The sequence below is a fragment of the Rissa tridactyla genome, chromosome 3 (assembly GCF_028500815.1).
Source record: "Rissa tridactyla isolate bRisTri1 chromosome 3, bRisTri1.patW.cur.20221130, whole genome shotgun sequence".
Taxonomy (NCBI): Eukaryota; Metazoa; Chordata; class Aves; order Charadriiformes; family Laridae; genus Rissa; species Rissa tridactyla.
In genome coordinates this window covers 86,704,005-86,717,990 of record NC_071468.1, presented here as the reverse complement: position 1 = coordinate 86,717,990, position 13,986 = coordinate 86,704,005, and the positions used below count along the sequence as shown (strand labels likewise).

The window sequence follows — 13,986 nt, the reverse complement described above, 5'->3', positions numbered from 1 at the left end:
TTGTGCATGAACTTAGTTTTTTAGTGTTTGTTTTTTATAGCTGTAAAATAGGTCTTTTAAAGCAGCCTTGTGGAAGTTACTATGTTTTTAAAAAGCAAGATGTAAAGCAGAAATTCCACTGGGTGGCATCCAGCACACAGAGAACACCAGGGAAGTGCATCCTACTGATCCTTGATCCAAACAAAATTTCCACCAACAATAAACCTCCCAGTAGTACCATGCAAAATCAGCTCGCTCACACACCTGTGTACTGGAAGTATTCCTGGTTTCTTGCCTTATAAGTGAAAGCAATTGCTTTTGGTCAAAATGCTGAATGTCATGCTTTCAAGTAGGATCCTTACCATGAAACCAGATGTGTATTTAAAAGGCATTTTAAGAGTGGTAGTTTAGCAAAATCCTTGTTCCATAGCTTTGTCTTTTTTAAAAATACATCAATAGTGCACTTAAAAGTACATTAACACTGAAGCATGTTATGCATGCAAAAAACCAGAACAGTGCATTTTCAATATATTTCAAACTCCAGCACATACTCATAAAAAGGATTTTGATGGGGTTTTATTTACCTTACGGTCAACAGACTGGAAATAATTTAGCAGTGCAGTTGGAAGAACTACAAATTAAAACATAGCTTCCAGACAATTCAGAAAAGATAAATTCCAATTATTACTGGGATACAATTCAGAAACAGCTGCTTCACACGGAGATGTTATTCAGCAGACCCCAAAGGCAAATTTCCAATTATCTACAGAGCTAGTTAGTTATCCATGGTATTCAAAGTTCTGATGATATACTTTCATAATACTTTTATACTTTCATAATACTCTTATCTATCAGATATTAAAAAGCATCACAATGTTATGTCAGCAGCATTATGCATTTGTAGTGTTATATCCAAATCAGTTCTGAATTCCTCCTTGTTTACTTCAACTTTGTATATTTTATCCAGAATGCTTTATTTACTTTTATTACTGTGTTTGGCAGAAATACAAGCTACTTCAGTAGGGCTCCACCTGAAAACAATGTTACATCATCTGAAACGTCAAATATTTAGTGTCAACTGAGATCCTAAACATACAGACAGACTGACAGCATACTAGCCAGCAACTGATTTTGTAGGAAGTATACAAAAGGCAATTAATTCAATGATTAGTTTCCTCCCCCTCCATTCTCAACAGCATTTAGCAAATATCTTAAAGACTACTTAATTCACAAGCAAGAACACACAAAATTTCCATGTGCTATATACTGCAGGTCCATAACACTATGACACTGACATAAACCAGTTCAAAATAAGAGAACGACATATTCCCACACCAGTACTTCTAGGTGATTGTACGGGACAACATGCTAGGGTAGAAAAGTACATCTAAAATGAGCTAGTTCTATGAAAAGTATTTAGATATTTTTCTACTGTTCTACACAAGGAATGGCTCCATGGAGGGAATCCAGAGTATCTTCCAGTAACATGCCGTGCCCCAAAAAAAGCATGAGAATCTCCTTTTGTGTTCTGCACCCGATCAACAGTGTGGATAGAGTTGGGAAAAAGACAGACATGAGAATCAGGTGTGTTTTCACCAAAGAACTCTAGACTATGAAGTCACATAGATAGCCCCCTAATTACCCCCCTCCCCAACTTCTCCACACCTCAGCTTGATAACCTATCGCTTCCAAGATGCCCTCAGCTAAGGGGGAAAAAGTTATTTTCAAAGTAAGATTAAGATTTAATGAAAATACCATTTTAAAGGAAAGGGTTTTGCATTCAGTTCTAGTCTAGGAAGAAAGAAGACATTCCAAAATGTGAATTACTCTTGAAAAAAATGCTGTATCATTTGATAGTCTGGAGAAAGGGAAAAAGAATCATGAAGAAAACAACCTTTAATAAAAGCATGAGGACAGATTAAAAGGTAACACTGTTTAATACATCAGATTGTTAAAGGAGAGCGAGAAGAAGAAACACAAGCAATTTGCAGAACATAATTTCACATCTTCCCATCTAAAAGTAGGAGACAGAAAATTCCATTTAGCATTGAAAACTCAAAGACAGTTCCCAACCCCACTGTTCTCAAATACCAGCAGCTTCAAATGGTCCCACCGTAAGCCTCCAAACTTCCCCAAATTCCTGCTGCAATGAAGAATTATCACTGAGAAGATACATGAAAGCATAAAACTTAATTTTATGTCAAAGCTTTTAAGCTTAAAGAATACTCACATGCTTTTCCCTCAACTTTTAGAAATTACTCTTTTGAACATACACATTTACACATTTCAGTTTCCTGACTGACATGTAGAAGGCAGAATGCTACAATGTAATTCAGACCCAAAGTGTCACCAAGTGTTTGGGATGTTGCATTTCATAAAATCATACAATGGCTAGAGTTGGAAGGGACCTTAAAGACCATCTAGTTCCAACCCCCCTGCCATGGGCAGGGACACCTCCCACCAGAGCAGGTTGCTCAAAGCCCCATCCAGCCTGGCCTTGAACACCTCCAGGGATGAGGTATCCACAACTTCTCTGGGCAACCTGTTCCAGTGCCTCACCACCTTCACAGTAAAGAATTTCTTCCTGATATCCAATCTAAATCTCCCCTCTTTCAGTTTAAAACTGTTACCCCTCATCCTATCACTACATTCGCTGATAGAGTCCCTCCCCATCTCTCCTGTAGGCCCCCTTTAGGTATTGGAAGGCTGCTATAAGGTCTCCCCAGAGCCTTCTCTTTTCCAGGCTGAACAACCCCAACTCTCTCAGCCTGTCTTCATAGGAGAGGTTCTCCAACTCCCTCATCACCTTCGTGGCCATCCCCTGGATCCCCTACAACAGGTCCACATCCTTCTTATGTTGGGAGCCGCAGCGCTGAACACAGTACTCCAGGTCGGGTCTCACAAGAGCACAGCAGAGGGGGAGAATCACCTCCCTCAAACTCCTGGCCATGCTTCTTTCGATGCAGCCCAGGATGCGGTTGGCTTTGTGGGCTGCGAGTGCACATTGCCAGGTCATGCTGAGCTTCTCATCAGCCAACACCCCCAAGTCCTTCTCCTCGGGGCTCCTCTCAATCCATTCTCCACCCAGCCTGTATTTGTGCTTGGGATTCCACCAACCCAGGTGCAGGACCCTGCACTTAGCTTTGTGGAACTTCATGAGGTTCGCACGGGCCCACCTCTCAAGCTTGTCCAGTTCCCTCTGGATGGCATCCCTTCCCTCCAGCCTGTCGACCACACCACACAGCTTGGTGTCATCAGGAAAATTACTGAGGGTGCACTCAAGTCCACTGTCCATGTCACTGACAAAGATGTTAAACAGCACCGGTCCCAATGCCAATCCCTGAGGAATGCCTCTCGTCACTGGTTTTCACTTAGACATCAAGCCATTGAGTGCGACCATCCAGCCAATTCCTTATCCGCCAAGTGGTCCATCCATCAAATCCATGTCTCTCCAATTCAGAGGCAAGGATGTCATGCAAGACAGTGTCAAATGCTTTGCACAAGTCCAGGTGGATGATGCCAGTTGCTCTTCCCTTATCCACCAACACTGTAACACTGTCATAGAAGGCCACCAAATTTGTCAGGCATGATTTGCCCTTGGTGAAACCATGTTGGCTGTCACCAATCACCTCCTTATTTTCCATGTGCTTTAGCATTACAGGAGGATCTGCTCCATGATCTTGCCGGGCACAGAGGTGAGACTGACTGGCCTGTACTTCCTCAGGTCTTCCTTTTTTCTCTTTTTAAAAATGGGAGTTATGTTTCCCCTTTTCCAGTCAGTGAGAACTTCACCAGACTGTCACGACTTCTCAAACAGTGGCTCAAATAGTGGCTTAGCAACTTAATCCGCCAGCTCTCAGTTTAATTTGAATAGAAGAATGAAATACAGCTAAGTGTCTGCTAGAGAGGAAATTCTGAACTACAGGACTCCGGGACTTCTAGCCAGCTATTCCTTTGTAGTTATTACAAACCATTTCAATCATACACAATTGAAGATCTTGTGAAGTGACACTATTCCTCACACACTTCATAGAGTAGTAAACCAAACTGGCATGCAATGCAATTTAGCCAAAGCTATAAAATCATGTATGGCATATAGAGCATATAAGGCCTGAAAGCAGTTTCCTTGCTTTCCAGAAAGCATAAACATTTGTTCTCTCAGTTCATGGGATTAGCTGTACATAACACAGTACAAACTAGAGTGCAAGGATAAAGAAATTTTTAAAAAGTGGGGGAATATGTAATATATCAAAGTATACAATTATGATATTCCAAAAATCCATGCAAAAAACATGGTACCACAGGAGTTGAAACATTTCAGTCACTGAACTGGGGTTATACTATGCTTGCCCTGACCGACCAGATTCTCACCTATAGAATAGATTCTAGTATATGTACATTCATCACACAGGTCCTTTGCTCTGCTCTGAAACCCTGACATCACACCAGTCATCGCAGTCATCCTCTCAGTTACGGTCTCCTAAGTTTGGTCCTAGAAAGTTCTTAATAGGAGCTGATTTTTGAAAGACTATCTAAGCTAAAATAGTCACCTACTGGAAAAAAACTGTTTTTCTAGCCAATGTTTTGCGTGAATCACATCTTTCAGTCCACCACACCCAGCCATCGTTGAATGACACAGGTTTGGAAGAAAAAGTAATTCTAAATTGTTGAGCTAAATTTCTCACTAAAACATACATTTATTTCTTACAAGGACTGTTGCAACACTACAACCTTAGACATCACGTTGAAACACAATTGAAACTAGTTATTTTTCTTGCTTCTAATTGTAAAAGATAACTGGATAGAAGGAAAAAAAGCTCATTGATAGCTTGACATTCTCATCTTCTACCTATAATAACACCATGATCTTCATACCACCTCCATTCTGCTCATACTTATTTTGGCCAGACTCTCCAGGTCCTCCTACAGTTATAAAAGTCTTCCTCCTCCCTTTCTCACATTCCAGCTACCTCCAGCTGTTAATGCCTTATGCATGCGCTTTTCTGCTGCTGTGCAATTAAATGGGCTTAGCTAGGTTCCCCTTGTACGACCCCAGAAGTTTCTCATTAGACATTGGAACTTGAAAACATCCTCCCCAGGAGGGAAAGATCATACTACAATACACTGAATTCTCTCCAGACCTTGGATTTTTTTTCTTGCATTTCTTGAGGAAAATAGTTTAAAGCAGCAATTTAATTTATCTGTGAAAACAATAACGTGGCTGAAAACTGATAATTAGTTTTCCTTATAGGAATATTGTATCTTGAGCATGCTAATTGCCCAGACATTCTTTTGAGTTAACTGATGTCCTAATTCTTTAAAACAGAAATAAAACTACCTTTTATAAAGCATAAACAGTACAAACCTACCTACTCAAGAAAGACATTAAAAAAATTTGTTTTCACTGTCACCAATTGCCCCTGAAAATTTTTTTATGACACCATTAGATATTATGTCAATATTGGCAATCAGAAGAAAAACAAGGTTGCTGTCCCTCATCAAGTCGGTTTCTAACATTCAGATTTTCAGTAACCAGCTCCATGAGAAAAAGAAATCACACAGGAAGCCTGTTAGAGTAAGTTCCTCCCAGACAGATGTTGTCTTAAATGCTGAACCAGTACCCTCAAAAATCTGTGGCAGCGGCAATATCTCACTATTACCAAAATCCAGATGTAAAGGTTTCTGCTGAAGTCTCTTATTTGGGAGATAGATTATATGGACATAAGTAATAACCAGATTTCAGATGCTACTCATTCTGCAAAGTATTAGCAGTAAGACAATGAGAACCATGCACTTTTGCCTTGAGCTACTTTCCCCTTGGGAAAATGCACTTTTCAAGGTCTCCTCAATTGCACATTTATCTCTTTGCCAGATTGTTGGTAATCTACAAATATAGCACTGCAGTAACCCACTGCAAATAAAAAAAACCCACATGTTTTCAAATAGCAAACATTTTGCAACAATACCAGGGTTTAAGACAATATAATAGATTTGATGAGAACAGGGAGTTTGAAATTATATGTTCTGCTTGTTAACCACAGTTACCAAAATATAAGTGGGGATCCTCATGGTAGTAATTGTACTATCAGATTCTAATCATCTGATGTCACTCAAGACATTACATATTTGTAGTATTGCAGTACAACTGATGGATGTGCTCAGTGGAAAGGCTATGAAGGCTTACCATTATTTCCTTTTTGGTGACAACTCACTAACGAGCAAATAGTCAGAAATTCTGAGTAAGTCTCTGAAGTTCTCTATAACTTCAAAATACGTACAGAATTTTAAATTACTTTAAACCATGAATAAGATTAGTCTTGGAAAATTTCTAGGTATGTCCATTAAAGCCGGTCAGAGTGAAAAACAACATAATGCATAAAAGAGGAACTCAAGTAGAATTTAGATGCATAGATCCAAGAATTCAAACAAGAAAAATCCTACCAGTTCAAGCACCTGGGAACAGGCACATATGCTTCACTGATAGTACTTTCTTATCACATTAGCCCACAGGTACCTCTACCACTGCCACACTGAGTAGCTCACCATCTATTTCATATGTAAGCCTAAATAAGGTTCATAAAATGAAGATTCCCCTATTTTAGTCACCTGGTTCTTCTGATGTTTAAGCTCTGATATAGTTTAAAAAGATCAGAATTATTATGAATTAGATCAACAGCAAAAAAAAGAAAAATAAAACACAGAAAAAATGTAACTAGCGCAATTAGTTTTATAAAACACATAGTCAAAAAAATTGTGCTAACCTTCTATATAACAGTTTAATAAACAGATTAAAAGAATCAGGTTGTAGGCCCTTCTTTGCCTGGGAGGTTCAAAATCCCATTTCCCACATCTCCAGATGTACTGGACTGGGCACAACATTTCACAGACCTCTGCACTACATGAAAGGACGGAAAGGTCCTGTTTTCCACCTTAATTGTCAAAGTTGTGCTATGATGCAGAACAACATGCTGAAGTAGCCAGAAATGGGCTAAACAGAGAATGAAGAAATAAGCCAGAAGCAGAACTCTCTAACCCAATGATAAAGGCATTCACCCACCTTCCTGGGTCCCAATCCACGCTGCTAAATTTTTTTTCTATTTATGCATTTTTTTTTCCACTAAGAAGTTACTGGATAAAATCCATAGATTATTTTATTCCATCCTTGGGTATGACTTGTTAGATATCATAAAGCATTCAAGGTACCAAAAGGATAAAATTATGCATTGAAAGTACAGAAGAGTTCTACGAAATTCTCCTTTCACTGTTAAATGCTTTCACTCCTACAAGCAAAATTGCAACTTAACATATCCATACACAAGAGTCATTTGTAAAACCACAAACTCAGACCGTCTGAATTTTGACAATGGCATCTCTCCAAGATGCAACAGTAATAACAGAGAAGAGTGAGATTCTTGCTGCTAATACAGTGAACAAGCTGGAGCATTTTGCACAGTTCTTGCCAATAAGAAAGTACTTTTGGAAATTCAGGAGTTGCAGAGAAAACCTGAAAGTGTAAACAAAATAAAAAAAAATTCTGTACAGATGTCCCAAAGGAAGCCATCAACCACTTTTTTCTTAAATCTGAAAAGCAACATTTGAATAAACATTAATAACGAAAGTAATATTTCAATTAATAGAAAATTTAACTTTACCTTCAGACTCTTTAAGTAGTTGGATAACATACTCGGGTGAAAACGATTTTCTTCAGCAACCTGATCATCATATCTTGGTCCTAACATTGTCTTCAAAGGTAAAAACTTCCCTATGAAAGATAATCAAATTTTGCAGTATTTTATGTATACTCATGTATATGTACACTTACAACTTAGTGATTTCAAAGCAACATGCTGAACAGACTTAGAGTTCACCTTCAACAAAAAATAGTTGCAGGAAAAGTATCAATGAGAGTTGAATTGGAATATTTTTTAGTTATGAGTTGGCAGAATTCACAAATAAGTATAGAAGATTAAAGGAAATATAGGTCAGCTCGTCTAAAACAAAGTAATTTAACATTTTCAGGTAGGTTTTAGTGTAATTTAAGCTGCAGAGCTACACTGCACAACAGAATAGAGAAAATTTAAATTTGGTACAGTTAAAAACATGAAAATAGCATTTTAAATGACAGTTTGTTACCCAAGCATGTAAATATCAGCTTTGATTACCTGTAAACATAAAACACAGTAAAGATCACTGAAAAAGAAATAATAAATGCATTTGGTCCAGAACAGCTATGCACTACAGATCTTTCTAACATGGTCCTTAAGGCTGGCTGGAAGAGATGTGCAGCAGCGTTCAACCTTCCCTCCGAAACACAACACCTACATGTGGTTCAGACACCAGGAAAGTTACAAAACTACAACTAAAACTTGACCAGAATTAGTACTTACTGGACTACATCCAGCAGTTATTTTTCATCCACCACAGAACATCTGAAATAATCTCAGGAGATTAATAATCTCTAGCTCTTTCTTTCTGAACCCCAGCAAGGTACAGGCATGCCTTTCCCTCCAATTGCAGCAGGAAGAGGTATTTGGGCAGCACATACTGACCCAACAGCTCTGCCTGCACTTCCAAACATGCAAGAACTTAGAGACCAGGTCACTGTCACCACAACAGCCTGGGAAGCAGCACACCTCCTCCCACACGCACCTGGGACCCTGCACTGCTGTTAGTTGTGGAAAATGAATTCAAATTGGTGGTAAGAAAGAGACCTGGCATATCTGCCCAGCCACACTAAGGTTAATGATATAGGCAGGGAGTAAAACTGGGAGAACCTCAGCATTTCTAAATATTTATGAGAATATTTAAATGAATTACATCCCAAGACTGATCAAATAAACCCTCCCTCAAGAAAACACCAAAAAGTATTGCCTCAGAACTTTCCTCCTCTCCCCCCCCCCCCGCCTTTTTTTTTTTTTTTTAAATAAAACTGTTTTCATCATAGAATGGTTTGGGTTGGAAGGGACCTTGAAGAACAACTAGTTCCAACCACCTGCCATGGGCAGGGACACCTCCCACTAGACCAGGCTGCTCAAAGCCCCATCCAGCCTGGCCTTGAACACTTCCAGGAAATGCAACCATAAAATTGTATGGCCCAAAAGAGCAGCAGAAATGTTTTTTTAAATACAGGAAGAACTCCAAATTGGAGCACTAGATAGAAACCTTGCAAGGAAAAAAAGCGCTGCTAGATCCTGATGTCATCAAATTATATTTCTAATATGCTTCTAATAGCAGTTAACCTACCTATTTTCCAAAGGGGAGGGGGGGGAAAAAAGGCAGTTCATTCTATATATGATTACTTTTTTTTTTTTTAAACTCCAGTAATGTTTTAAAAACTTTTCCTATTTAGAAACACAAATACCAATACAGTATTTTGAACTAAGGAAAAACATAACACCTATACGATTCCTTAAACTGATACATTTGTTCAGCTGTGTAATGTAGAGTAACAGCCACCATCCACTAGTTTTTACGCACTATTTAAACGTTCGGTTTCAGATCCTCAAGTGAATCAGCACACCCAGCACTAATCCTAAAAAATTGTTCTAAATTACTGACGAAAACACTGCTTTCTCATCAAGACAGAACATTTCCTCAAAATAAAAGAAACAAAATCCTCTCGTTTTCAGCAAAACAAAACCACATGGAATGAAAAGACACTAAAACGCCCATTGTATTCAGCTAGAAATCAAGTTTTGAAAAAGAAGCTCACTAACCTTTGTAAAAATAGAAAAACGCGTGCCGTTTCCACTAAATGAATGCTGTTAAGAGGTTTCTCTATACAATAAATTAAAGTTCATAGTGTTCTCTGTAGACTTAAATTCTATCAAAACATTTTTTATAGTCTCAAATAAGCATTTAACTTTTAGGAAAGAGATATTATAAACCAGAGAAGACAGATAGTTACAGAAATTGAGACGCTTCACGCAACTTGTTAGCTCAGGTTTGATATTAATCAGCAACATGAGAAACAGCCTCACTGCTACACTTGTCTGAAACCACTCCAACCTTTACAGCTAAAAGGAAAGTTATTCAGTCTTGTAGTCAACATACACATTAAATGGTAATAAATTTATAGTCACTTTAACTTCAACTTATTTGACTGTTAGAAAAACTCGTAACTTCACTCTTTTCATTCCACCAGTTATACATCCTCCTCCCTGGTCATGGCTACGTCCCCTCCATTTCCTAATTTCTTGATCTATCTACTTTAATTTTCTCGCTTGTGTTCCCTGTCTCCTTCAACACTATCATTCAGCCTCTCACTCACTATCAACCATTCCACATCAACTTGTAATCTTCCTCTATACGGATGGATTACGCAAATCCTAATTTTGGATTATCTTAATGCGAACATCTATCATTGCCGTTAAGTTTTGCAAAACATCAAGCATGCTTAAAAGTGTTTTCATTAACTTTGCCGCTTGTCATTCCCATCCTAATATATCCACTTACCCATTACAGAACATGAATAATGTACAAAACTTTTTTTAGCCAAGGCATTCAATTAAGAGAAGGAGCTGCACTGACAAAAGAGTTGATGGACACATTGGAAAACTACCATCCTTTACAAGATGCTGGGAAAAAAGAATAGAGTTGGAAAACATTGCCTGGAGGTTAAGATTCTAAGATTTTTTTCCTGTAGCATCTAACTAGAGACCGTACAAGCACACTGAAGACTCTCCTTCAGTGTGATTGTACAGTGTGATCTAGAAGACGTTCTCCATCTTCTAGAACAGAGAACAAAAACGTTCATTCTCTTCTCAGTAGTGCACCTTGATTTAAGGACCGATTTTCACTCTGATTTCCTTCTGAGCAACCATAACACATTCCTGTTCATCACCAGGAAAAGACATGCAAAGTAGTCTTGTCAGCATCCCCTGCAGCATTTGAACATCTTTACATAGCTGCGGAAGTGATGAGGATTTTAACAGAGCCCATTAACTATCAATTCCAAAGATCAAACATGGATCTTTGGAAGTATTTAGGTGCCCAGCTTCTACAAATTCCAGTTTGGTGGTATCATTGAGAAACAGAGTTTATATGGCAGCAAACAAGCTACCTGACAAGGTTAGAAGAGAGCAGTGAATTAATGTAATTTTGTTCCAATTTAGGTAAATTTTGTAATCAGTTTATGAAAACAATAGTTCTGGGGTTTTTGGTTGGATTGTTTTCCTTTGTTGTTGTTGTTGGGTTTAATAAGTTACGCTTCTCTGCAATATAATTTCACATTATTCCTATTCAGTAAGCACTATATTCCTAATTTACATTCTTGGGTTTTTTTCTAAATTGTGACTGCTACATATGTATTAAAGATCTTGAATACTATCTCATACTGTTTCTTTTATAACAGAAAAAACAAACTTCCCTACATGGCAAATTTGCTATTTGATCTTTGTACAGAAGCTTGAAAATCTTCCTTGCCTGTGTACATATAATCCACAGAAAATCTGAGATTTAATTCTGAGAAAGATTTCTAACCTTTCTGAGTAATATGGACAAGTATAAATGAGGAAGTAGCTACAATTTCTGCTACAGTTCTGCCCTGTATCTCATGCTAAAGAAGTGATGTAGTAAAAACTGGTTGCAACTCAACTTAAACCTCCATGCACAAGCATTTGAAGAGTAAATAACCAATTCTTTAAGTTGAACAAGGTAATATGACAGTAACAAGGTGATATTTTACATGGATATAAAAGCACCCCAAGTCATTAGTGTATCTAAATTAAATTATGATAATAATTGTAACTCAATTGAATTCTCAAATTAAATTCAAAATGTTACTGGAACCTTGATATTTGGTGATTGCCTACTTCCACAATTAAGTTCAAATTTGTCAAACAGTTTTGGAAAGTGGATATTAAAAACCATTTTCCAAATTAGTTACCTGTATAACAGACGATATTTCTTTAGGTTGAAAAATAGGTAAAAATTCTAAAAATAAGAGCCTCATGTGTCAGTGCACAGACATCAAGTGGATAAATCTGAGAGAAATCAAAGTGAACAATGTAAGACTTCAAATTTCCTACATATACTTGCTCTAATTTTGGCACATTTTTTATCTTTTCTTAAAACTTTAACTTTAGAGCATAACAGTGAAAAAGCTACCCTTAAGTTAGCTTAATTTTCTTTGACATGAAGCTATCAAATCAATAGATGACAGTAGCCACTCATCATTTATGACTATGGTACATTTAGGTCGAGCATTGATTAGGAAGGCTAGACTGTGTAAAGTGACCAAGGTTAAGAAAGGGAAACTTGAATAAGATGAAATTGTAAAATCCACAAATTGTAAAATCTTCTATTTACAGTGTTCTCTTTATAACCATAAGCAATATGGAAGTTTTTAATAGTATTTCACCATTCTGCACGCTGCATGTAAGTCTAGAACAGGATTAACAAACATGAATCAATAGAAGGTGATTGAAAGACACTGCCGAGACACTTCTCATGTCTTTTCTTCAATATCTTGCTACCACTCTCCATGGCAAAACCAAAATGGACTGGGTTTTCAGTGGTTATAAAAAGTAGGCACCTGCAGAGATGGCAATGCCAAGGCACTAAGGCTGAAGCAGCCCGATCACTTTAGATCTAAGAGTTCAGAGCAAGCTCTTTTTATCAAGCATGTGATTGAGGTGCTACCCCAATGTAACAAACGTGTAAATGTTCCATTCCAAACTGCTATACCATAAAACCCGTAAGTGGCAGCAAAACACCAACGTTTAGAAAAGTGAACAGGAAAATAACGGGAGATAGATCAATTCACCTACTTCAGAATGAAGGGTCCTGTTAACCTGAATGAACCTAATCTCACAAACAGAACAGCTCCAGACCTCATTAGTACCTGTAGTTGGTCACCAAGAAATTCTAGATGCCACAACCATAAGACAAGAGGGTCATGACCAAACAGTTGATGAATATTAGTACACAAAAGCCGGACAAACCTTGCTTAGCAACATTATTACTATTACACTATCAGATGGGAATAAAGTCATATACAGATGCTTAGGAATTTGATTGAAATGCTAATTAAAACTAGAATATAACGCATCTGGGAGACATTACCAATATCCATAAACTCTAAAAATTATGTCTCAATAAAACTGTTGGATGTCTTTGACTGTAAAGCAGCAAAAAAGGATAGAAGACTCATGGTTTACTATGACTTTCAGCAAGTTGTACGCACAAAAAACCTAAACATCAAGTGAACTAATATAAGAATACATTACAATAAAGCAGCCAAAAAATGAACCAAGCACTTTCCTTTTTTTTTTTGTGTGTGTGCAGTAGCTTCTTGTGTATGATCGCACTGAATGGAAAAGAATTACCTTGCACTTGCTGAATAAACAAACACACAAGCAGTGATGGCACAGCGCATGACATGCTGATGAACTGCATTCTTGCTTACTCTGTTACTATATTTGAAAAGCCATGGCTTAAAAGATGGACAAACAAGAAAAAACAACAACTTCTACAGATCAAAAACTTGCTGAGAAAAAAAACAAAGAAGAGTTATTGGTCTATCTTTGTCATGGTCAAAGGCTAACAACTTAGGCTATGAAATCTCTTTTAAGGAATTTGAGGGAAGCCAGTAACCCACAACATGAACAACTGAAATCCAATACTGACAAATGCCAAATAAAGCACATTGATGGAAAGATTAAGCCTACTGAGATGTCTTACTGGGTTCTAAACAAACCTGTAAACAGTCCTCGTTGTCTTCAGTTCCACAACCAACTGCCATCAAAAAAGCATAAGAAGATGATGCAGAAACATGGCATAAAAAACACGGGAACTGTAACTGTTAAGCAAATTGTGGCACAGTGACATCTAGAATAGTATGCCAAGTAGCAAATGCCGTGTTTTGAAAAAAAAAACCTTTAAATTATCACAGATAGTAAGACGAAAGGAGTGAAAGCTAGAAAATATTGTAGAAAAAAAACACTGGGGGTTGGAATTGCTTACCTTATAAAGGAAAGCTTGGAAAAACTAAAAAGAGCAAAGATT

General features: G+C 37.6%; 1 protein-coding gene across 2 annotated transcripts in view; it reads right to left on the bottom strand.

Moving 5' to 3' along the window:
- The window catches only part of RNGTT (RNA guanylyltransferase and 5'-phosphatase), a 188,731-nt gene that overhangs the window by 173,716 nt on the left and 1,029 nt on the right, over positions 1 to 13,986 (bottom strand). For both annotated transcript variants that reach the window (XM_054194690.1, XM_054194691.1), the window contains exon 2: positions 7,632 to 7,741. In XM_054194690.1, coding sequence (XP_054050665.1) covers positions 7,632 to 7,741 — 110 coding nt within the window. The remainder of the gene's footprint in view (positions 1 to 7,631; positions 7,742 to 13,986) is intronic.